At 34.1% G+C, this 27790-nt stretch overlaps 1 protein-coding gene across 1 annotated transcript; it reads right to left on the reverse strand.

The window, feature by feature from the left end:
- Window positions 1-5586: 5586 nt before the first annotated feature.
- On the reverse strand, window positions 5587-26715 carry LOC125668637 (germ cell-less protein-like 1). Its single transcript, XM_048902957.2, has 14 exons — window positions 26431-26715; window positions 23569-23692; window positions 22718-22814; window positions 21010-21107; window positions 20848-20894; window positions 19277-19408; window positions 17907-17991; window positions 17278-17356; window positions 14796-14936; window positions 13814-13883; window positions 13577-13655; window positions 13331-13476; window positions 12005-12092; window positions 5587-7079 (listed from the first exon to the last, which is right to left on the reverse strand). The coding sequence occupies exons 1-14, from the start codon at window positions 26670-26672 to the stop codon at window positions 6540-6542; spliced, it is 1968 nt and encodes a 655-aa protein (XP_048758914.2). The 5' UTR covers window positions 26673-26715; the 3' UTR covers window positions 5587-6539.
- Between the last annotated feature and the right edge of the window lie 1075 nt (window positions 26716-27790).

A 27790-nucleotide genomic window follows, 5' to 3' on the forward strand; every position in this document is an offset into this window, starting at 1 on the left:
AATATTGTCATAGTTGACATTTAAATATATAGGTTATACAGTATTCATATTGTATGATGATCAATGTAACAATGAGTTAGTAAATTACAACAATGCCATAATGTTAAATATAATAAAGCTAGGGATTTTCTTAAAACATAATACCACTCATGCTGCCTCAGGGTCCACACACACACAAACTAGAGTCCAGAGATGACCCTAGGGCAGCCTAGCCGGGAGACCATTTTCTCCCAGTAGAGGTGGATTTATATCATACGTAAAACTACATTTACATAATTAAATACATGTTGTACGTGAACATATCGATTACAAATAAATACAGACATATGAATAGTAAGAAATATATGTATATTAATTAAAAGTATGTTACAATACTGATAATGTCTCACACATTGATTTAATTTTATTAAAGTTTATCCGAAATTCCTAATATAATGTCTATATAATTCGAGTTATGAGTGTTACATTTCTTAAGTACTTTATGATATGTTAGCAATTCATATTTTATATGTTGTTTAACTCTTTCTTGTGTTTCATTTTTGCTCTTGAGTCTACATAACATTTTGAATTTGTATATACGATAAGCAATATTATTACTTCCATAGACTTAATAAGTCTTTCAGCATTATTGTTTAGGTAAAATTTGAATACATCATATGTATGGAGCGCCAAATTAACATAAACTCAAATAATTGAAGATATCTTCAATTATTTGAAGATATCATCAATTCAATTGATGCGCGCAACAATTTAATTAAAGATCTCTTCAAATAATTAATGATATCTTAAATTCTGAATTATTGCGCGCATTAAATGAATTGATGATAGCATTAATTCTTCTGCTGAATTGATGCGCGCTTTAATTGAATTAATAATCTCTTCAAATTAATTAATGATATCAACAATTAAATTGATGCGCGCTACAATTCAATTGAAGAGAGCAATAATTGATATAATGCGCGCATTAAATCAATTGATGAGAGCAATAATTTAATTGATGCGCGCATTAATTCAGTTGATGAAAGCAATAATGGATTTAATGCGCGCATTAATTCAATTATTGCTCTCTTGAATTGAATTAATGATATCTTTAATTCATTTGAAAAGAGCAATAATTCTTTTAGAGAGAGAGCAACTAAATAATTAAAGATATCTTCAATTCAACATATCCACAATTGAATTAATGATCTCTTTAATTGAATTGTTGCTCTCTTTAAAAGAATTGATGCGCGCATTAATTCCTTATACAAAAGCATCGTAAATAATTAAAGATATCTTCAATTGAATTAAAGAGATCATCAAATTATTTATACCGAGCTCTAAATCAATTATTGCGAGCAATATTTGTACGAAATTAATGTTCTCATCAATTGAATTGAAGAGAGCAATAATTGAATTGAAGCGCGCATTAATTCATTTGATGAGAGCAATAATTGATTTAATGCGCGCATTAATTCAATTAAAGAGAGCAATAATTGAATTGATGATATCTTCAAATAATTGAGGATATCTTCAATTATTTGAGTTTATGTTAATTTGGCGCTCCATACATATGTAACTTTCAATCTGATTAAAGTAAGATCTTTGGTCCGCTCCGTTATTGTTATGTCGCTGTAGCGACATAACAATAACAGAGCGGATCAAAGATCTTATTTTAATCAGATTGATATAACTTTATTAACCTTGTTAGCAAGTCTTTTAAAAACTCAATGAAAGACCTACAGTGTCTGCTTTCATGTCCCTAGTCTCATATTCTCCCAACTGTATTCGGTTGCAAACCTGCTAGGTTGATGACCTGCCAGGTCGATGCCTGATTTTAAAATATTTTCACATTCTTTTACAAACAATGTGTGCATTCCATTGACATTATTAAGAATTTTATGGGCACGGCAATGATTTTAATTAACAAATCAATTAATATATACACTGACAGTCAAACTATATTCAGTTGGTATGAGCTAGAGTGGTAGTGAAGCGGTGAATCCGCAAGACGGACCCGATGCCAAGGAGAAGTTCGCTACGCGAGTCGACTCAAAACAGGTCAGCTTACAAGGGATCACAATTCGTGCCCATGCGAATTCCAACAGAGGACTGTTGAAAACCCTGATCACCAAAGACCACAAAGATACTGTCAATGAGGAACTCTAGCATATTTTGTATTTCAACTTCAGAGTACTTGTGCGTGGAATGAGTGGTGTTTAACAAAGTATTTGGTGGGAGGGGGTGACTGATCACTTCATACGAATATATCCTTTTTCCATTTTATGTTGAGAAGCAACTATCTATGATCTCACTAGTCTTTAATTTATCGTAAGGAATAGTCATGTAAAATGTTGTAAAGTCATACGCTTTGATGTTGTTGATTTGATTTTGCGATTTTCAAAACTAATTTCTTGCGAGAAAATCACACGATGACACATATAAATGTAATCAGTGACAAATGTGAATTATAAAAAAAATTCTATAGAACTATTAGTAAATTTGAAATCACAAAACTTCTCAAATTAACATAAACGTATGACTTTTCAACACTTTACCCGACCATTCCTCACGATAAATTAAAGTCTAGACTTTTTGACGTTATATGCAGTTGCTTCTTCAACAAGAGGCCCATGAACACACTTGAATCTGCACTATGTCAGGAAGCTTCATGTAAATTTGAACTTTCATGGCCCCATGGTTCTTGAGAAGAATATTTTAAAAGATTTTCCCTATTTACTCGCATATAAAACTTTGATCCCCTATTGTGGTCCCACCTTAACACCGGGAGCAATAATTTTAAGAAGCCTTAATCTGCACTATGCCAGGAAGCTTTCATGTAAATTTAAACTGCCCTGGCCCAGTAGTTTTAGAGAGGATTTTCCCTCTATTTGATCCACTATTGTGATCAAATTCTCCGAACGCATTAGATTTCTAAAACAGCGTGGTAAAAATGATAAAAGCTAAAACACTGTTGGCATAAATGTTCCAGGGGGGAAATGCATACACGCCCCCCCCCCCCACCCCCCACCACCACCACAAGCAAAACCACAGATCACACATGAAAAGCATGACGAAAGAGATGGGTCTTTCAATCTCTTTTAAAACAGTCAAGTTTCTGTACATTCCTAAGTTCACATGGCAAATCATTCCAAAGTGTCGCTGCTGCCATGTCAAACTTCCGCTCTCCACAAGTCTTTGTTTTGGTTACAGGGTCTGTAACCAGACAAGTTGATTCCGATCTCGCCGGTATGTATGGTGTTACAGTGTAGCAATTCCGACAAATATCCAGGTTATGAAGACACTTGTAAATATACAACATAATTTTGTATTGAATACTGGGAGACAATGCAACTGGATCAGAAATTGTAACAACGTAAAACTTTGATCCCTTTAACAAATTTGAATCTGCACTATATCAGGGAAATTTCATGTAAATTTGAACTTTTCTGGTGCAGTAGTTCTTGAGAAAAATACTAAGATCAATATGAGAGAAAAATTCTCGAAGGAACGTAAAATAAACAACTACACTATTTTTTTTGGATTTTCGTGATTATTTCCCCTTGGCGACGGGTGTTGCCCTTCATTTGAACAAAACTGAATCCCCTTCACGTAAGGATGCTTCTTGCCAAGGTTGGTTGAAAATGGCCCAGTGGTTCTAGCGAAAAAGTCGAGATGTGAACATTTTAGATAGACGGACAGCGGGTGATCAGAAAAACTCAATTGAGCTTTCAGCTCAGGCGAGTTAACAAATATGGGAAAAGGAAATATTCATATCTAGTGATCAGTCATTCAAAAATTACTTTGTGAAACACCACCCCGATTCTCATCGTCGAATACCCACGGCTGATCTCGTCTTCAACTCATCACATGAGTAGAAGACGAGATCAGCCGTGGGTATCCGACGATGCACGATTCTACGCACAAATACTCTGAAGTTGATATTAAAAAGATGGCAGAGTTCCTCATTGACATCTTCGTAGTCTTTGGTGATCAGGTTTTTCAACATTCTGTTGGAATTCCCATGGGCACAAATTGTGTTCTTTTATTAGCTAACCTGTTTTTATATTTAAATCCTCGTAAGTTTCTACATACACGAGAGAAAAAATATCTTGTCGTGGCCTTCAACTCGACATTTAGATATATCAACGACGTTTTATACCGATTATCAATAATAAATATCACTCATATGTCGATTCAATATATCCCAGTGAACTTGAAATAAAAGAATATTCCGCACCTGCTTCGTACTTAGATATTTTATTGAACATAAATGTTAACGGCAAACTAACAACTCAACTTTATGACATATGGGATTACTTCATCTTCTCCAACGCCAACTTCCCATATTCCATTGTCACAGGTCTGCATATGGTGTTTATGTATATCAACTGATTCGATACAAAAGAGTGTTCTGCGTATGATCAAATTTTAATTAGAGGCAGGCTAATGACAAACAAGTTGTGTTACATAGGTTTCAACAGTCTCGTTTGAAGTCAGCAATTCGCAAATTCTATAGTCGTTATTACCAACACAACCCGTTATTGGGTCAAATGCTGTCTGACGTGTTTCACCCCAATAGTCAGGCCGTTCTATACACACTGATTTTGACTACGGATTGCTCCGTATACCTGATCCAAATAGGGTTCACGGCGGATGTGACCGGTCGACAGGGGATGCGTACTCCTGATACCACCTCTGGTATGTCCAAGAATTGTTATTCTTTGTAGGAGTTATGCCATTGGTCACTGTTCGTTATCTTCACTTTCTTCGATATAACTAATCATTGTCCTGCTGTTACTATGAAGAGTTTTACTAATTTCGTATACATATATGTACATTGCCATATAAAATTTGATCCCCTTATTGTGGTCCCACCCTACCCTGCAGGGCTATGATTTCAAGAAACTGGAATCTGTTCAACCTCAGGATGATTGTACATCAATGTGACTAATCATGTCCCTGCTGTTCTTGAAAAGATTATTTTAATCCCCGTATGTTCCACACCTATAACTCTCGTCTCAAATTATGGTCTCACCTTTATATCCCCGTGATCATGATTCAAAATAACTTGAATTTGCACTACCTGAGTATGTTTGCATATTAAAATGACTAATCACGGTCGTGGTGTTGTTGAGAAGGTATTGTTAAAGAAATCTTGTATAATCATAAGTACATGTAAAACTTTCATTCCTTAGAGCCATGATCTGAATAATTTAGAATCTACACTATATTAGAAAGACTTCACACAAGTTTCAACTTTTCCTGCCCAGTGGTTCTTTTAAAAATAACCCCACCCAAGTTACACCTTTCTTGATTATCTCCCCTTGGAAGATGACCCTTCATTTGAAGAAAAAGTGACCCCCCCCCCCCCCCCCAAGGATGCTCTGTACCAAATATGGTTAAAATTGGTCCATTGGATCTAATGAAGAAGTGTAGTTTACAGGCATACGGACAACGGGTGATCAGAAAAATGCACTTGAGTCTATAACTCAGGTGAGCTAAAATGATTAATTCAAAATACATCCCTTTTATAATCCTCTCCTGGGGTCTGAAGACCTGAATCATGTTCACCAGTTTCAATTGTAGTAGAGGTATAACTATAAATCATCTGCCACATGTTTATTGAATTTCATAGATTATCACTATATACTAGTATATTGCATATCTACTTCTGAACACCTTACACAGCTGCATGGGGCCGTGAATACAAATGTTGGCAGATTATCGCCATGCTTATCATAATCATACATTCAGTTTATCTGCTACATATTCAGGAATAAATAAGATTTATTATCGGTTATTAAATATGCAACCTGAGGTCGTTGCACGGTAAAGCGGGCCCAGCTTGCTATAGGTAGGTCCGATTCCGTGTTTCGACCGAGGGCAGACAAATGTGCCGATATTCAGTCAATAACCATTTCACTAAACATTTATCAAATTCTATGCACTTCTAATTTTTGAATCACTGAATTACGTAAACAGATCCAAAATCACAACTGAATTAAAGTTACAGTGCAGCCTTGATGAATAGTAAAATCTCGGGTATCTATAGGAAAAACCATCACAACATATAGAAAGATTAAGTACATTTTCTCTATGTGCTTTACCTTATGTGGCCCCGCCCTGGGGCCATGGATTTCACAAAATTGGTAAAGGCATGCACTCAAGATGCTTTCTACATGTTCCGAAGTAATATCTTTTTATGATTGCATCATTTCGTAAAGTTCTGGGGGGTCCCGCCCATAGAACCCAAGTGGGACAATGACCATGAATTTCAGCCCGTTTGTTTCTCTACCCCTAAAGAGACCTCATACCTATTTTGGTGACAACTGGTGAAGTAGTTTCTGGAAAGAAGTTAAAAATGTTCAACAGTTAAACAGACGGGTATGAATACCAATAGGCTGCCTGGGTAATTCAGGTAAAATATATAATATATACAATATCATGCCATGTTACATGAATTTAATTTTAAAAATTTCAAAGTATTGTGATTTGGTTTGTGTAGCACTCTACCGCTGGATTTGCTTGACTGCATCAGCCTGCTCGTATGCTACTCTCTACAGGATTAATTCCTCCTCTGGGTATCTTAGCGCACGTCTTCCTTTATTAGAGTTTGATGAATCAGCACCTTGTGACGAAGTTTCAGTTCCTTCGGCTTCATTTTCACTGAGGCTTTTCTTACTGCTTTGAGTAGAAGTTGATGAAGACAAAAGTTCAATTGGCGTTGAAGAATTCGGTGAATTATTATCATTAGAACTCGCCGTGCGGTTAATGCTAGAGAGTTTCTCCTCTGAATACTGGGGGTCATCAACTACCTTTCCATTAGAACACTTTCTAATTGTGGAGCTTGATAAAGATAAATCCTGTATATTTAGCGACTTATTGGATTTATCAGACAAATTTTCTGTTTGAGATCCATTGTTGCATGTTATAACTGCACATGTCTGTGAGGAGGTATGTTGAAGACTCCTGGACTGTGCCGCGGTACAGATATCAATGTGCTCCGGTTGGGATGACTTCTGTCCCGTCAATAGAATATTCATACTGAGGTACAGAGGAAAAGTAAAGGTTTTGTTCACACTCATCGCAAGCATTTCCTGAAATTACAAAAGCAGTAGATTTTTATGACATCTTTGATTAAATGACAGAATCGTTTATCCTGATGTCTCATCCCCTACAGATAACAATTTTACGATATGATCAACACGACATCCGTAAGGAATATTATCTTCAATAAAGATACACATAAAATCATATCTAATTGCTGACGTAAAGACGACCAAGATAAAAATAATGATCCAGTATTCGATGAAAAGTAATTTGATTTTACAAACGCAACGTCAAGTTAAACGGATTGAATTAATTATATCTATTACATACGTAAAGCAATAGATAATTACAGGGTTGTTTTTCTTTCATGTGCGCTATAGGTAACGTCACAATAGTCAATCCATACGGATATGATCGACTCATACATTACGGATCCTTAAAGGGGCATTACCTATTAGCATTAGCTAAAAGTGATGGCAACCTTTTTTCTCTCAAAATCTCTCAATGGCATAGGAATACATCTTAATGACTAATAAATGCATTTGTTTTCTAAAAACAAAACAAGAGAAACCTAAAAACTACAGTGTACGTTAGATAATTGATTGCGAGTATTTCGCCACTGAAATAAATGTACCATAAGCCACACTAATACTGTGATGTCTCAATCAATACCGGCGTTATATCTAAATTTAATTCCCAGTTAAAGGGTGAAGGTTAAGGCTACTTCGTACATTAAAGACCCAGTGTGCAGGACCCCCATGTGTAAAATTACAAGAAATCTTCCTCATTCAACATCGTCTACAAGGTCACTAACCATGAGTAAAATTAAAAGAAATCACTTTGTAATTTGACTATGTTTATGGAGCTGTTTTTGTACTGCTGCTTTTACGTTTTGTACCTCACGTCAGGACTATCCGATTGTACTCGCCAACTGCACAGCAGTTGTTGGTGTAAATTTCATATTATTCTTATTCATATTGAATATTCGGAGTTAAATTCGTCAAGCAAACTGTTGTTGACAGCTTAGATGCCTCGCGGAATCAGATTAATATACGGTCCGGTGTATGATGATAATGGAGACAGATCTATTAAAAGGCTGATGTGTAAATGTTGAGGAAAAAATGCACAAGATATAAATAAAATGCACATAGAAGTAGAAAATCTGCTACAATATATGAGCAAAACTTAATTTGCACCTACCCCTGACTAGGTGCAAAATTTGCATAGGAGTAAATCAGTTCATACCACAGGGGCTAAGCCCGTTTTGGGCACGAACTCTGTGATACCATGAATTTGTGGTATCACAGAGTTCGGGACCTGTGGTATGAATGAGGTATAAGTCGCCATTCTTATGAATCCGTCTATCTTATTATAGTACGTGTTTCAGTACTGCAAATGTTATCTGTTGGTGGACATTCCCTCAAAGAAGACACATCAACTTCATAAAGTGTCTTTCTGTGACTCGTTTTTCATTGAATTTCCAAAATTATTTCGCGTGTTTAAAGTGTTGAAAAGTATTATTTTATGCCTCCGTAATTTCACCCTTTTCCTTCTGTCTCCAAGTTCGTATTCGTAAAAGAAAGTCATCGTTTCATCTAGAGACCTACTCTTATCGATTTTAATGTCTAAGGTCAAGTAAACTGGACATTCATATATTTAGCAGGAAGACGGTTTTAGGGCCTTGAAAAATATACATTTGTATTATAATATCATTATGTTTTGAAGGGGCATTAGCTGTCATTCTGTCACCAAAAATTGAATTCAATGAAAATTGCTCTATATTATATATTTCAGTAATAACACCAGTATTTTAAAAATTATTTCAAACACTTATTCTCCCACATTTCAACATCGTCTACAAGGTCACTGACCATGAGTAAAATTAAAAGAAATCTCCCACATTTCAACATCGTCTACAAGGTCACTGACCATGAGTAAAATTAAAAGAAATCTTCCACATTCAACATCGTCTACATGGTCACTGACCGTCTGATTTACAGTGGTGTTTTTGTCACTACTGACAGCTAAATCCCACATTCATTTATCTATCGCCATGGAATAGTACTAGTATAAGGTCACTCAGCAGTAAAATGTTATAAATGTTAAAAGTGACAGTGGAGGGACATGATACAAATCAAGGTCTTTGGATTCGGGATTTATCTTTATAAATATGAAGAGATTATTATTCATCAAAACCCTCATAGTCTAAGAACAGATTACATCCAATATTAATAGGCTGGACTGAGGGTCTTCACCCAAAGCCTATGGCTGTCTGTTATTGATGGGTTTGATAGAAACTGGGAGTAGAGGATAGTTTTGATTAGAATATTAGCTTAGACTGAAACGGACTCTGAATTTGTTTTTGTTTTTCCACACAGGTAGTAGTAGAGTAGCACATTCTATGACTGACTTTTTCATGGTCTTGTGTATTATGAATTAATATCAATAATGAAAATCCTGTAAGAGGATTAAAGGACACTGATGTCAAGAGAAATGCTTTTGCTGAAAATCCTTTGGGTAAAGGGGTTCTTGCTGCAAATACAAGAGAAATCAATTTCTGAGTGAAATGCACTCCACTTTAAACTTTTCTGTCCAAAGTTATTCTATCAAGCTCTTACAGCATTTCTTACAAATCAGGTTGCAATGTTGACACAATAAACTTTTCAATTCTTATACATATCCTGATCCTTTAAAAGAAAACCCAAAGTTTCTGTTGTAAAGAACTCATTTACCTATTTCATTGAAATCTTTAAATTTTAATTGATATACATTGTATTACATTGCAAATAACCAACACACATGCATGAATTCATGATCTTCATTTAACTTTGAAGACAGAGGTAAGTGTACCTGCAGATAATTCTATAACATCTTAACACTAGATGCTGTCATAAGACAGTAATACCCACACTCAAGTGTTGGGTAACTAGCAAAGAAGCCACAGTAGTTATTGTATAACTTACCTGAATATACATGATAAAATTTAGCATAAAATGTTCAGGTGAGAATGACCTATGGGCGGAATATACTACCACTACATAGCCAGAAATTACATTTTTGATCTTGATTTCAGATGTACTTTATACATGACTGTACATGCATAAGGGGTTGGCTAACGGTAGCAATAATGCATACTACATGTCTTAATTTAGAAGTGGTAATGAGCATGTCGCAGTAATTTTGGAAATACAATGATACTTTCTTGCATTTTACCTGGCCTCTTATGTTAATATTTTATATAATCAATTCATTAATTAATAAAGAATAAATTCATAATTTGATAAACAATAAATTATGTTTGAAAAGGAGTTGTTTAGTTAAAAAAAATTTGGTAAAAAGTCCCTACTACAACCAAATGTATATTCTTGTTGCACATGACACAATACACAGAGCACCAGGTTTTTGTTTGTCGTTATTCCACCCCATATGCCTCACAAGGTGAAAAAAGAAAATTCCAAAAACTTATCACACTTCTAAATGACACTGCCAATAATCTCCCAAAAGACGATGTGGCTAAAGCATAAAATGTAAGAGGAGTTCTGAGAACCAGGTTTTTTTTTGGGTTTTTTTTTTTTTACCTCATAGCTATGCCTAGCTAGAATCTGAGCCCTTGGTGCAGGTGAAGGGACTTCCACACATTTGGAAGAGGGCTACATACACATCCTTTGCATAACTATGTTTACAATATTTTTTCTTACAATTCACAGAGGTAAAAAAGATAACTTTAAAGATTAACAGCATTTTCACTATATAGCCACTTGGGCCCAGTCCTAAAGCCTTGAACCCCTGGTCCAGGTATAGGAAAATTCACAATTTTGGTAGACAGCTTACATGCATGTTATAACGATGAATACAATATTGATATCCAAATATCATACACATTTTCACTACATATTCATTTGGGCTCCCACTCTAAAGCCTGACCAAGGGTTAATAAATTTCACAATCGTGGTGAAGGGATTCATGCTCTTCATAACCCTGCAGATGGCTTTTCTTCAAGCTGTGCAGGGAGGGTAAAGGAGGATTTTTTTTTAGAAAAAGGAATTAGTTGCTTTTTCACAATATGAGCCATAAATCCCCACATTAACATTAAAAAGAACCACTGACCCAGGGGCCATGAATTTCACATTTCTGGTAAAGGCATCTTTGCTCATCATGATTATGCATACCGTCTTTCTATTAAATGTCCCTGAGTAAAGAAAAGGACTTTAAAAGATTGCATACTTTCTTTTAAAGTTTTGATCCCTGCACTAGCTACAGATCCCCTGATGCAGACACCATGATTTCACAATTTCAGAAGCTTTTCTCTATAATTACTTTGTACATTACCATGCACTCAGTTTGGTCATCTGATGTCCAGGAGTCAAGAAAAAGATTTCTAAAGAAATAATGCATTTTCACTGTCTGAAACACAAAGCCCTGTCCTAGCACCAGAATCTCTGATCCTGGCACCAAAATTTCCAATTTTGGAAAAGGCTTTTCTTATCATCACTATGTACTCATTGTTTGAGTTAGAGACAATTATTATATGAACCATAAAGCCAACCCTTACAACAAAAATTCCTGACGCAGGGGCCATGAATTGTATCCTTGCTCATCATGACTAGACACCATTTGTTTGCTACATGTCCCTGATTTATAGGAAAAGATTTTTAAAGATTGCATAAATTTTTAACTCTATCCCCAGGGGATCAGTGACATTAAAATTTACAATTTTAATTCCAGTTACCTCCAAAGATGTTCCATATTGAATTTGAAGAAAAATGGGCAAGTAATTTCAGAGAACAACTGGGTTATACATATGTACAAATATTAACGCACTACAATGGACTTCAAGTGACTCAGTTGACCTAAAATTCAATTGCCATCCAGGTTTACAGTACTGAGTTTTCATATTGAAGTAGAAAATTAGGATCTCATTACAATTTATCAACCCAAATATTGATAATATCTTATTATCTTTTAACGTTACCTCATCCTTGTGTAGGGACAGCTTCTGAATCTCTGTGGTCTTGGTTTCTGTAACTTTTCCATCCTTGTCCACAGAGGCAATCGTCAGCCTTCAAAATCAAGCATATTTCTACAGTACAATTTGTCAGTAATATGAGACTGCAATCATTTCCCACTAAAGAAGTCTGGTTCATACTGCCCAAAGTGGATTTTCCTCTATTGTCAAAAACATTGTATAAACATTCTTTTTCTCATGGGGATAAAAATCAATATTCGTGGATTTCATGGGTCACCCTTACCCACGAATTTACATCCCTGCAAATGTTTTAATATGTCTATTTCAGCAATATAAAAGTAAAAGTGATGAATTCTATTTTGCAAGTGCTGCTTCTTGTGAAATCATGACCCCATGGGGCTAGGGTGGGATCATAATATGGGGTTAAAATATTTTGTGGGAATAAAGAGGGTAAAAAAAAAGTCTTTTGATGAAGAACATCAGGCCAAGGTGATTTAGGTAAGTATTGTGGTCAACAGGCCTCTTGTTTCTATTAAAATAATATGCACTATTCATTGAAAATACATGAGAGAATCAATTTCGATGCTTCTCACCAGCAGACTTCATGAAAAGTACATGTATACCAGCATGAGAGAGCATCACACTTCATGAAAAGTACATGTATACCAGCACGAGAGCATCACACTTCATGCCCTTATGTACTTTCAAATATGAAATTCATTCCTTATATTTACATTTTCTTTCTGTTGGAATTTCCAGCCATTAAAATTGATGCACTATATTAATTAAGATTCATACGTGCATTCTTTACAACTATAACACATTCATGAGATAATTCTTATGTCAATATCAAAGGCAAAATCATTGATTGATTGATTGATGTTTTCCACCAAACTCAAAAAATTTTCAATTATCTGGTGGCGCCCAGTTTTTTATTGGTGGAAGAGAGAACCCAGATACAATGTACCTGGGAAGAGACCAGCGACCTTCCGAACGTAAACTGGGAAACTTTGGAAATGTAAATAAATAAATATGAAGTATAGCACTGATAAGTGATTATAATACGCAACATTATTCACATGCATGTTTAGCACACCTGAGTCAATGGTTTAAGTGAGCTTTTCCTGAACAAAGTTTCTCATCTGTCAGTCTATCAGTCTGTCCAACTGTTAATCTGTTAGTCCATCTGTCAGTCTGTTTGTCCATCGTTAGTCTGCCTGCAAGTCTCAATTCACAATGCAACAGATCTAAAACTGACTTTTATGCTTTGATATGAGATTACATGAGATTATATTGCATGCTTTGTGATGCGGTGAGATATCACATGTCTACCTGTAGGCCAAGTTCCTGACTTTGTCTAAGCTTGCTGAGTGAGGGTTTGGCTGACTGAGAGTGTTCCGCTTGATGAAGATGACGTTGTTGACGTACGTGAGCAAAATATCAACACCATAATTATAACCCACCCAGCGCCAGCAGTACTGAACAAAGAGAAAGCTTACATGTAACATCTGCTATAGCATGCACATTTTTCCAGTTTATAAAAAACTAAATATGGTTATTTAATAACATTAAACAAACCTCTCCTTCACATTTGAGCAGTCTTCCACATCGCAAGGAAGTTTGATTAAAATGGTTTTCATTTGGAACCTCATCAGGGCTGTTAAAAGATTAATGTGAATAACATTCTTTGTGTATAAATAGTGTATATATGAACATCACTACTACTCAAAAATTAAAACACAGCTGTATAAGGTAATCCAGTTCTAGGAGGAGTGAAACAAACTCCAATAAAGTCAAGAGAAGAGAACTCTTTACCCTTTGTCCTTAGATTGCTCCAATCTCAACATCTTTCTCCACATTCCAGGATATAAGGGCTTGATCCACTCTGAAGTACATGCATGAAAACTCCTACATATTTTGTGATATTGCAGTATACACACACACACACACATATATATATATATATATAGATATATATATTAAAACAATTTTGAAAATATTAACAATAATTCATTTATGAAACCCGACTCCCTATTTCAAAGACAAATTGACATTATAAAAGTATATTATTCATAGTTGCTCATGTATTTTAACTTTCTTATTTCAAATTTTGGCTAAAAAGGATATGCCTTACCCAGGTTGATTTCAAAGAACAAGGTACGGTTGTATACATAAAAAGGCCCAAAAAATTTCTCTCTATAAAATGTGTCTGGAATTAACCTTAATCAGCGTTTTAAGAAAGTAAAATAAATGCCAGGTATACTATGTCAACAAAATCAGAATGATAGTCCTAAATGGATAGCATTATGACATCATGAATAAGACATTTCCCGCCTTTTTCTCAAAATAAGCCTGAAAACTGTCAAATGTCATACAAATTATTGCTCAGGAAAAGATGTGCGCATTTGTCGAGCAAAATGAAAATGATATATATTGTGTATTATTTTGAGATGAAAAACATGCTTCAATATGAATTTGCTCGACGCATGCGCTGTATGTTTTCTAAAAGGAAAACCACCTGAATTTGTGGATATTTTCATTCAAAATGGCATTTTTGCAATTTTATGCCAACTTCAAGCTCTCATCATATGACACAAATCATTTTTGCTGATCAAACTGAGTGAATTTTGGGTTTGCTAAACTATTCCTTAATTGACTGTCAGGATTTGAGCTCCAAGTGAAATCATCAATATTTTGGGCCAGATGACTGTAGAAACTGTACCTACTTCTTTGGACTAGAATTGATATGCCTTACCCAGGTTGATTCTAAATTTGGACTAGAATTGATATGCCTTACCCAGGTTTATTATCCTGTCCTGTTCTAGTATAAGCAGTGAGTCCAGATCTATTACAATGTGCTGCCACCTAACATGACTGAAGGCTGGTAAATATGTCTTTCCTGCCGTTGTTTCCAGAAAGCAGTCGGTTTCATTTCCTCCTAAAGTAACACAGGAATGGGAAACAAAAAGACATCCCCCCTCTCCAATAATTTGTCAAATACATGTTTATAGTATCATATATGCTGATGACTAGATATTGTGTTGAAGCATTTGCAGTTTAACATAACCTTATCAACAGAAAATATGCATGCTTTTTTTTTTACCTTAAAAACCACTGTATTTCATTGGCTGGGTCTGGTGGTTTTGTATGTATTATTATTAGTTCTTTTTTTTTAAACTACATACAATATGGCTATAATTTTCTACTTCAGGGATTAAAGCTAAAGGTAAAAACTACACAGTATTGTAAGACAATAATCTAGTCACAGGATCAACAACGTATACTTACAGTGTATATCAATTACATGTCAGGTAAATAGTATACATGTACTTTCTCATTTCTTATGACTTTGGGGTAAATATGTCTATGCATCAAGTTGAAATTTTAATTGATGCTTAAACATGTTTTCTATTCAATGCTTAAAATGATGCATTTCTGACATGATCTATTTCATTTTTTGAAATACAAAATATTGCATACTACAAATGGGTATGATTTGTGTGGATTAAACATTTTTTAATTTTGTCTTCAATGGGACAGAAATTAGCCAAAAATTGCATACTGTTCAAGTACCAATCATTGCCACTTTTCTTCAAATAAGTATGGTTTTTTCTGATTAAATTCTATTCATGAACAGCATGCATCCTCATTTTAGTTCCAAATATTTACATTTCCAATGTTTTTGCCTTTGGTATCTCTACAAATGGTAACAATGATAGCCATAATTAATATTCCTCATGAATGCACCAAAGTTGTAAACAATATGTATAATGAATAAAGAACTACTTATTAAATAAATACAGTATGTCAATTTCAATGGCTGGAATTTAGACAGAAATGAAAATAGAATACAAATTTAAGAAATAAACTTCACTTTTGAAAATGCATGAGGGTATGAACTGCAACACTTTCATACCAGCAAACTTTTCATGAAGCACTGAAATGAATGCTTTATCAATGCCAGCATGGAGCACTGCATTTCATACCCTCATGTATTTTCAAAACTGAAACTATTTTCTTAAATAAAGGTTACTGAAAGTTGTATGAAACACTTACATGATTGTATACTTCATTATTATTTACTACACGAAGGCTGTTCTGTAACTATTGAGACACTTGTAACATTCCTCTATTACAAGGTGATGACTGATAAAAATCAGCACATTTGTACAACAATATCTCATTAAAATGTCCTAACAAATTAAACTGTTTTATAAATTTAATATTTTTTTGAAAAAGTTATCAAACATATATAATGTAATTATGTTGCAGGGTGAAATTATTAACCCATTGCAAGTTGTAAAGCAAGAAGCTGTGGCATGTGAGGTACGCGTAGACTAGAATATGTATTCTGTACTATAAATCACTGTCTGAATGTCTGTGAGTTCACACTACATGTACATCTATTCAGTGATACATATGAATGAACAGAGATCAAAGAAAGTAAAAAAAATTGGTGTGTTACTACACTGGCAATTTTACACTTTTTGGATGAAGTAATAGAAACTGGTATCACCAAAACTTGAATCATCGGACAAAAGTTTTCACAAACATGCATGTTCAAAGTAATCATTTTTTTCTCTCTCAAAAATTCTATCTATATTCTATTTACTAGGTACAAATTTCAGATGAAAGCACAGGTAAATCAGGGAACATAACATGTGAATGACCAGGGGGAATTCAAGAAAAACAACAACAAAATTGTTGTCAATGCATGCTGTTTCGTCATCATCACTGCTTCAGTGATAATCAATTGTATCAGAGGTGTTACAGCACACATCTGCTTATTTGGCCATGATTAATTTTTTTCCCCGATTATTTCTCATTCGTTTGACTGATAAATGTGCAGAAAACTAATTAAAATGTGGCCAAGTAATTTGCACCTATCAAAATCAATCTGTTTCTAATGAAAATATTTTGTGATAAGGTGTCAAAATAACAACCCAGACAGAGGCTAATTACTGCAGAATTTGTCCAACTACAAGAATTATTCCATCCCCTTTATGTCCATAGAGCATATCATTCCTTTTTCAATCTGTTTTGATCCATGCAAAATTTTGTTTCATCCCCTGAAATCATGCAACTGGTGTAGTAATATTCATTTGAAATTGATATTGCTACACCACTTTAATAAGTGTGTTGATTTGAACAGAATTCACTTTAGTTACATTGCTGTCATGATGTTCAAGGTGAATCAGCATGCATATCCATAACAAAAAAAGCTTGATTTGACCTCTGTACAACATTATGTGAAATACACGGTACATATGATTTCTTACTTTTAAAAAAATCATCAATGGATGACAGCATTGATTTGTAATCTCCACACCAGGTTTGATTCTCTCTCAGAAATATCCACTGCAAAGTTTGTGTAAATAATCAATTTTAGACACATCTACTGTAAAATTTGTGTGAACGATCCATTTCATAAATATCTACTGCAAAGTTTGTGTAAATAATCAATTTTAGAGACATCTACTGTAAAATTTGTGCGAACAATCATTTTCAGAAATATCTACTGTAAAATTTGTGCGAACAATCAATTTCAGAAATATCTACTGTAAAATTTGTGTGAACAATCAATTTCAGAAATATTTCTTGTAAAATTTGTGTGAACATTCCATTTCAGAAATATTTACTGCAAAGTTTGTGTAAATAATCCATTTTAGAGACATCTACTGTAAAATTTGTGTGAATAATCCATTTCAGAAATATCTACTGCAAAGTTTGTGTAAATAATCAATTTTAGAGACATCTACTGTAAAATTTGTGTGAATAATCCATTTCAGAAATATCTACTGTAAAATTTATGTGAACAATCTATTTCAGAAATGTACTATCATCATACTGAGTTTTTCACATTTTCAAACTTTAAATATAAGAGATTTTAAGACATCTCACTTCTTACCCGTTTGAGCACTGAGTATACATCCATTTCAACTTGCATAACAAACAACTCTGGATCTCCTACCAAGCTTTTCATCATGTCAACACTGTGAATTTAGAAATGAAAAGTGCATGTAAGTCATGGACAATGAGATAGTATGTGTTCTATACTCAGATCAAATATATAGTTGGTAAAAAGATAACACAATCAACGATAAAAAAAATTACATTTCCACAATACACCTTATATGCGAAGTAAAATTAATCTAAAACAAACGTTTCATATCCATATCATGTAAATTAAATAGTATAAAACACATATTCAATTAAGAAATAAGATATCATTTTTTTAAGTTTCACTGAGACATGAAGTTGGTCACATGATCAATTCCTATAAAGCCTGAAGGGCATTATTTCAACAATAAAACAATTAAACAATATCAATTATTAAATTAATTTAATAAATATATCGAATTAATAATAAATAATAATTATTAAAACAATAAAACAATCGCGTAAGCGGGTTATGCAAATTTTTTCTGCAATGATTGCTACCTTCATCAACTGATGAAACAACAAAGAAAGACATTTTATTGTTTATATCTAAGTCTATATTTTTATATATTATTTAAAAATACAAACTAGAATTAAGATTTAAAATATCATATGGTTGACCCATTTGTTACGTTAAATGGAACAGCCAATGCACCCTTTGACCTTGATGACATTCCATATTTGGTAATGATTTTGCAAACAGGTGGTACTAGAAAACCAGATTGAACTAGTTTACAGCAAACATGTATTTATTGCATGATGAAATCAATGTCAATTTCAAAAGAAATATAAGAAAAAAGATTCAGTGAATGTAAATATTTTATCATGAATAAAAACTATAATCGACATGATATGAAGTTGGTCATGTGAACAAATCCTATAAAGTCTGAAGGGTCTTATATTGACATGAATGAAAACTAAAATCGTAATAATGCTCTGGAACTGTAAAATTTTGCCTTGCACAGCAAAATATTGGAATTTTAGTGTAAAATCATTAAGAAAAAAAAAATCAAAAGGTTATCATATCATTATATGTCATGTTATCCCCATTATAAATAATTGCATAGTGCTGTAAGTTATGTCAGGTTTCAATTTGTGATTTTAAATTCATCATCATGATATTCTGTGATATTTTACACCTGAATAAAATGAAAAATGAAAAAAGCCTGAGATAATAAAACTCATGATCTATAAATTGCTAGTTTAATCCTTTAATCCACTGAGCCAAGCAGACAGGTGAAGAATTTTGAAAGGACAAAAAATACGTATCTGATTTTATTTTTGTTACAATGTGTCATCGATCCTTACAGTAAAGAATTAAAATCAAAAGATTCTGACTTGATCTGTTTGAAGAGGTCCAGATCAGCGGAGGTCAGGATGTTGGTAAGCAGCCAGCTAAAGCACTCAGTTTTCAGCTTCTCCACATCGTAACGGCAGCAGGCCTCATAATAGCTACATACTGTGTCACCACTGTCAATTTTTCAAGAAAATTTTCACAAACATTTTTTTCATATTACATCACAGCTAATATCAAATTCAGTATGCAATACGACTTATCAATTTCTTATTCAGCACTTTGAATTATTCGGTCTATACTGCATGCATGATTTCATGTGCCCTAGTACATTAACAGTACCCAGTTAACCAAGCTCTTGTGAAAACATTTGGATATGAAATACCTAACTGGTACAACGTTACTCAGGAAAATATGAAATATATGGTATATTTAGTTAGGAAATCAAACTTTTCACAAGAAAATAAAAATCAATAAACCTAATTCATTGATTACATTAACATACTGAAGTATATGTAGGAGAGAGGAGAAAATCTATGACTGGACTGGGAATCGAATCTGGGACCCCTGCATTACTAGTCAGGTGCTCTAACCACTGGGCTATCCAGGCCGACATCCACGGTCTGTATATCCCTAATTACTACATTCTTCCCTCCTTAATTTGTCTTTGCCCTCAAAGACACACACAAGTCAGGTTCTTTTCGCCCCTGGCAGGACAACCTGCATTGCAGGGGTGGTCAATGGCACCAACTGTAGTATATACAAGAGAGAAGAAAATCTTTGACTGGACCGGGAATCGAACCCAGGACCCCAGCATTACTAGTCAGGTGCTCTAAACACTGAGCTACCCAGGCCAATATCCACGGTCTGTATACATGTAGATCTAATTACATGTACTACAAAACACTAAGAGATCGTCAAATCAAATTATTTAATCATCTGCCATCTGATTGCCCTAAGCAGTTGACAAGTCTAATGTGTGCTTAAAATGACATAATTATACAATGGAAAGTTTTATAGCACTGAACCAAACTTCAAAATATTACTAGTTTTGTAAATCATAATAATCTAACACATATTCATAGTGTCTTTTTACTTATTGTCCATGGACAACATGCCACAAGTTACATCCCTTGTCTGCCATCTTGGTGAGAAAAAAATCTTATTTCATTGGGTTTTGCAATTTTCTGTTCTGTAGCTTTGACATTTGATATTTTCCCATAAGTTGCATTCAACTACAATGACATCCCAGGGGCGACTTGTATGAAAACTTAATAATTTGCTATAATTCACAGTTATAATCTCTTACATTTGGAAGGGTAATGCAAGCCTGCTGATGCTGCAAAGGGGGATAATTCAAATCACTGTTTAATACATCTATATACAGTGTATATTCTACCGAAAGATCACAATGAAACTTAGAGCAAGAATAAGCATATTTCAATATGGCTTTCAACATTGTGGTGAAGACATATTTCAGAGATATGACCTTGACATAATTAATTTAAACTATATCGTAAGGAGGACAGAATTCCTCAATGTTGATAAAATGAATTTCTGATAAACACAAATTCGGGAGTCAACATCTATACATGTATATTAAGCATAATTTTACCTTATAGTGTTGCCCATCAAAGTCAGACACTGCTGCTTTAAACCATCCTGCAAATACACAAAATGATGGAGAAACACTATTTTCTGGTAGCAAGGATATTCTTATCATACAATACTAAATATCAAAATATGTGCATTTCTGCCCTGTTTTAATCAATCATACCAGTTGTAAAAGAAATGCAGCAGCGAGAACTCCTACGACCTCTACTGGTTTGATGAACACATAATCCCTGTACAAGGAACCAAAGGCTGTCCTCAGAGCTGCAAGATTTAATTCAGGATACATGTATATCTTCTATTACATGTATTTTAACGACCCCCCCTCCCTACTTGTGCAGATTGCAGTTAGTTCAGTATGTAACTCACTATGATAAATGAAAAACTGGCATATTAAGTACTAAAATAGTTGGACCAGAATTACTTTCATTTAATTTATGTAAATAAAGAAGACCTAATCACTACTAATTGCCAGTTAGACAGATCTACTCTTTACAAATTGTTTGAAAAGTCTTTACTAATTGCCTGAAAAACACACCTAGTCATTATTAATTGCCAGTCAAACAGATCAAGCCATTACTATTTGCAATTCAAAAAGAAGTCATTCCTAAACAGTATAGTTACTTGTCAAACAGATTTAATCATTACTATTTGACTCTCATACAGATTTATGTCATCTTTAGTGATCAGGTCTTCAAACAGCCTATTAGAATTTGCCATGGAAATTGTGACACCTTTATTAGCTGACCTGTATTTATATTCTTATGAGAAAGAATTTATTAAAAAGCTTCTACAGAAGAAAACAAAAAAAATCTCTTGTTGTATCCTTCAACTCAATATTTTGATACATCGACAATGTTTTATCTATCAACAATACTCACTTTAATTTGCATATCTGGGTGTCAATTCGATAATATATTCCTGTGAACTCAAAAATAAAATACACCACAGTCTTCCATATCTGCTCATATTTGAATATTTTATTGAACATACTCAGCTTTATGACAAATGGAATGAATTCAGCTTCTCCGTCATCATATTCCCATTCGCATAGCAATACTCCATTATCACCTGCATAAGGTGTTTATGTCTCTCAACTGATTCAATATGCCAGAGCATGTTCTGCATATGATCAATTCTTAAATCGATGGAGGCTTCTGACAAATAAGTTGATGTTACAGGGTTTCAATTTCCCATTTAAAGTCAGCATTTCACAAATTCTATGGTTTTTATAATGATCTAATTTGCAAATAAAACCTGTCATTAGGTTGAATGCTGTGTGATACATTTCATACCAATTGTTAAGCGATTCTTTACATTCTAATTTTGACTATGTATTACTCAAGATCCACCTGATTCTGGGATCAGTGCTTGCCCTATTTTTAATTTTTCATTCTTTATAGGATTTATGAGATTGATCATTGTTCATTATCTTCTCACCTAGTCATTCCTTGTTGCCTGTCAAACAGATCCATTCATTTCTAGATGCCTACCAAACAAATATACTCATTTATAGGTGCCTATCAGACAAACCTAGTCATTCCTAGTTGTTTGTCCAAAAGATCTAGTCATTACTAGTTGTCTGTCCAAAAAACCTAGTCATTACTAGTTGTCTATCCAATAGACCTAGTCATTACTAGTTGCCTATCAAACAGATCCAGTCATTACTAGTTGTCTATCCAATAGACCTAATCATTACTAGTTGCCTATCAAACATATTCAGTCATTACTAGTTGTCTATCCAATAGACCTAATCATTACTAGTTGCCTATCAAACATATTCAGTCATTACTAGTTGTCTATCCAATAGACCTAATCATTACTAGTTGCCTATCAAACAGATCCAGTCATTACTAGTTCAAGGCCTGTCTGACCTGATGTGTCAATAGCTGGGTCCGGGATCTGTAAATCTATTTCTGCCATCAGAGACTCTCGCCAGGAACCATTAAACATACAAGAGAAGTAGGGAGACTGAAAAGAGAGACAAAAATAAAATACAAGATGACTAAGAGTTTCTATTAATAACACTTTTGGTATCTTACAAGTACATTGTACATACATGTACAATACAACTCTATTAGTAAGAAACAGTTAAACTAAAACCAATGTTTTCAATAAGATGGATATCACATACTGACAATTATAAAATATTAAATTCCCAAAGTGCTCGATCTAAACTTATTATCCTTCAGAATAATACAGTCAATTTCATTGGTTGAGGGCTGGTCACGTGAAGGGAGACACTTCGTGATGTCTCCCTCATGTGAGGGGGGACAACTGTGTTATCTCTCTTCAAATGATGAATTTTAAAGACACAAGTGAGATAACTCTAATAAAAGTTAATCAAAAATATGTGGGATTGTTAATCAATCAATTATAATAGTGATGTAAGTGTCAACATCAAAGGTCACAAATAACAATTGTGAAGATATATATTCCCAATCTAATGCAATTTTGCATCTCGCTTTATGGTTACTTTTTTGTTTTATGAAATGACAACACTACTAAGATAGGATAATTTGTGATGTCTTCCTGCTAAACACTTCATAATATTATATTAATTACTATGAAGATTTGAAATAAGCTTACAATATCAACACAGGTGACTGAGATATTTCCCCATTACTCATAAATGTATTATTTGAATTCTGTAATATGTTCTATCAGTCTATTAATAGTATTTACATGTACATTTATATGAATTTTAAATTTGCACACTTCTCACCTGAGACAAATATATCTTGTGAAGTTTCCACTCTTGTCCAAGTGCATATATTTTGATGTCGCTATTTTCCCCATCAAGGAACAGTGTTTGATAAATGTATTTTGATGTTGATTTCAGTCGTTTTCTGTAATTAAATTTTCAAAAGAGATGGTGTTTATTAGGCCTATTGTTAGTCAATCAACATATAAAACAAGAGGTACTGTGAGCAATGCTCACTAAGAATACCCCCCACTTACCCCAATGTCCCAAAGAGTGTTGGTAATAGGTATAAACTACCTCTTTTCTGAGTGTAAAAAACAAATGGCATGACAAACTGAACTATATTGCTACTTCGATGTCCAGTGCACGTGACCTTTGACCTTTTGACCCCAAATTCGATAGGGAACATCTTCATCCCATGGGTAGTCCATATGTATGATATGGTGACTGTAGGTGGAAAGGATAACGCTTTAGAGCCAGGAAACCATATTGCTACTTCGATGTCCAGTGTGCTTGACCTTTGACCTTTTGACCCAAAAATAGATAGGGAACATCTTCATCCCATGGGTAGTCCATATGTATAATATGGTGACTGTAGGTGGAAAGGATAACGCTTTAGAGCCCAGAAACCATATTGCTACTTCGATGTCCAGTGCACGTGACCTTTGACCTTTTGACCCCAAAATCGATAGGGAACATCTTCATCCCATGGGTAGTCCATATGTATGATATGGTGACTGTAGGTGGAAAGGATAACGCTTTAGAGCCCGGAAACCGTATTGCTACTTCGATGTCCAGTGCGCTTGACCTTTGACCTTTTGACCCCAAAATCAATAGGGAACATCTTCATCCCATGGGTAGTCCATATGTATGATATGGTGACTGTAGGTGGAAAGGATAATGCTTTAGAGCCCGGAAACCATTGCGTCTACAGACGGACGGACAGACAGACGGACAACCCGATTCCAGTATACCCCCCCACAACTTGTTGCGGGGGGTATAATAATTATGATATAACTAATAAAAACCAAAAATGCCTACATCATGCACATGAAGGTAACAGACTGAATATTAGGAAATGTGGCCACCCAATGTTTATTTGCTGTAAACTGGACTGAGCTAGTTAAGTCCAATGTTTATTTGCTGTGTAAACTGGACTGAGCTAGTTAAGTCCACTTCCACAATAAGAGTTCCACCAATAACCTTTTTAAAACATGTTTTTCAATTTTTGTGCACTTTAAACTGTTTATGTCGTCCATGAATATTTGCAAAGAAATGTGATGTTAAAAATGGGGTTAAAGATTTCCCATCGCTATTACAGTGCAGATGTTTATGGTTCAGTAAAAGTATGGGTACTCTCTATCATGTCTAAAGCAAAAAAATATCAAAACATGAACTGATTTGCTATATCTATAAAATTTCATTTGTACCATGCAAATAGGGCTGAAACAATACACTCCCTTCACGATACGTACTGCAATACTTATCCCACAATTCAGTACGATGCATTTTACAGAAGAAACCAATAACTTTGAAGAAAAATTTTATTACATAGATTCACAGTCACAATTTCAAAAGCAAACTGTTTCCAAACCGTCAATCAGTAAGATGTCTGTGGCTTTGTAGTTTAAACTCATTAAGTTCAATATTGTTTTTGTCAGAGTTGATGCTAACAACAGTCTGACCGCTATCGGATGCCATTTTGTCCCTCATACATGTGAAAATAAAAAATAATACGGAAAGGTCATTAAAAACGTATTAAACTGAAGATCGAGCCAATGAATCGAACATTGAATCGAGTGTTTAAATTGAACAGTATCGATATTTCGGCGAATTGTTTCAGCCCTACATGCTAACAACGTTTTGATTTTCAATAACGCTTGCTACGTAAAGCATTGCAATGTTATCAACATTTTATGTTTTTATAATTGATCCTACAGATATAGTTTTAAAGGACTATTGCTAGTTAAGAATTATATATGTACTCTATGTGCAGAGAACTGCACCACATATTGCAATTGTGACATTATGCATGCTAACTTTATCATATAAAAGCACAACATGTCAGTTCTTCATATTTTGTGAAACTTCAATGTAATTTGTTTTGATTCATTTAGTTGATGTGTATAATCATTAAAAAAAATATATGCATTTGACACTAACATATATATATTGATGTACAAATATTTTTTTCATTTTCAAAATGTTATTCAAAAGGAGCACATTGGATAGTTTAAAAAATTTTACACCCGAAATCTGATGCATACTTCTCTGAACATCATACACACTTATACATAATATGAATTAACTCAATCTTTGTTTACTGAGCCAAGAATGATTAAATGTGTGCATTTTTCTAATTTAGCTAAAGATACATGCAGTATGTAGTAATAAAAAGGACACTGATTATATATAATATATATTTAAAGCCCATTTCTATACTAATGATGTGTGTAGTGCGCTGATTCTTCGGATTTACAGGTGTATACACCTGATTTGCAATTCATATATATATATGTATGTACTCGTTTCCCCAGCATGTAGTTTGCACTTTCGTTTTTGACATTTCCTTCTGTATTTTAAGCTGTCTTGCTGTTATGCCCTCTGGGCCCAAAATTGGAATAAACTTATCTATGTAGTATTTACAATTTCTCATGTACTCGATCAACTTTTACCCAAATAATCCTATATAAATTACAAGAAACGGTATCTACATCATCGTCGGATACCCACGGGTGATCTCGTTTTTTTCTCATCAGTATCCGACGAATGTATCTACATAGGCCAGGCCTATATGTGTTCTTTTTATTTTGCAAACTATATGGTGCACTTATCACAATTGTTGAACATAATTTACTATGCTATTGAAGAAAGTTCCATCACCTTTTAGGTGTGTGAATATCTGACACTGGGGCTAGTCCAACTTCACACTTTCCTGGGGAGGAGGGGCTGTCGCCACACTCGGACTTTCCTGCTACATGTACTTTATCTGAATTGTCTTCCCTTGAACTGTGAGCGGTCTCTGTTTCACTTTCAAGCTTTCTTTTTGTTCCCCTCTTACTATTCACACCACCGGGGTGCTTTGAAAATTTATTTGTAAACGCAGAATTTAACTTGTTGCCCATTATTAATATCAGAAAGTAACGCTAAATTGTCAACATCCGGTTAAGGCCGATTACTCTTACCGACATCGAAGCTATCGTGACTTATCGGTTATTTCCCCTAATCGAAAAAAAATCTTCGGGTTCCATATAAACTGTCATATACTATATAGCTCATCACTTCAATTCATTTTTTACTACTACAGCTGCTAAATTAGTGGAGAAACTTCCTTCAGTTAAAGGTTTATATAGTGCCATTTTAAATGCAGTTAAAATGTTTTATGATGACGGGAGGGGTTGGGGTTAGGAGGGGGGTGGACAGTAGTAGAAGCTTCCTGACAAATTGCGATGTTTGATAGATCACAATTATGTATTTCTAAAACTTTTAGAGAGATTAATTACTACCAACTTGATTTTTTTTAGTAGAAACCAATTTACTTTATGAATTTCAAAGTAGTTTTAGGAAATCATATATGCAACAGATTCATCTTGTTGATTACATCAAACTCCCAACTGCTAAAGGTTTTTTTTTTTTTAATATACAGGTATGGTTAACGTTTTAATAGATCTACAAAACAAAGGGCATCTGACTCAGCTACATGACCATATACTGCTAAAAGTTAGAAGTATTCCGAGAGTTCACTCAATCAAAAGAATGGTTCAAGTCATAATAGTCTAACAGGAAAACATTAGCGTTATAAATGGCTGTGTGTGTAAATAATATGTTTTGTGGAGTTGCTTGTTGTACTTTGGTATGCAGACGATTCTTGTAAGATCCAAAAGTTATTTCTCACAAAATGTAAAATATTTTGGAACAATGTCACGACTGATTAGTTGATACATGTAACAAACTATTCCTCACCTAGGAAAAACTGAATGGGCACTTTTTGGCCCAAGTAAGAAGGTCAAATTAGAGGAACAATATTCTTTTAATTTAAAATGTATTAGTTTCAAAATTGAAAAGAAAACATGTAAAATACCGAGGTGTGACATTAGACCATTTTTTTTTTTATCAGGAGAATCCAGTGTACAGAATAAATAATTTATCATACATGTAGCTAAGGTTAATCTGATATATCTCAACTTTGTATCGTGATATTAATAGTAAGTATTGTCGATGAAATGTAGAAAAACACTGTGTA

Source organism: Ostrea edulis, chromosome 4, assembly GCF_947568905.1.
Source record: "Ostrea edulis chromosome 4, xbOstEdul1.1, whole genome shotgun sequence".
In the NCBI taxonomy this organism is placed as follows: domain Eukaryota; kingdom Metazoa; phylum Mollusca; class Bivalvia; order Ostreida; family Ostreidae; genus Ostrea; species Ostrea edulis.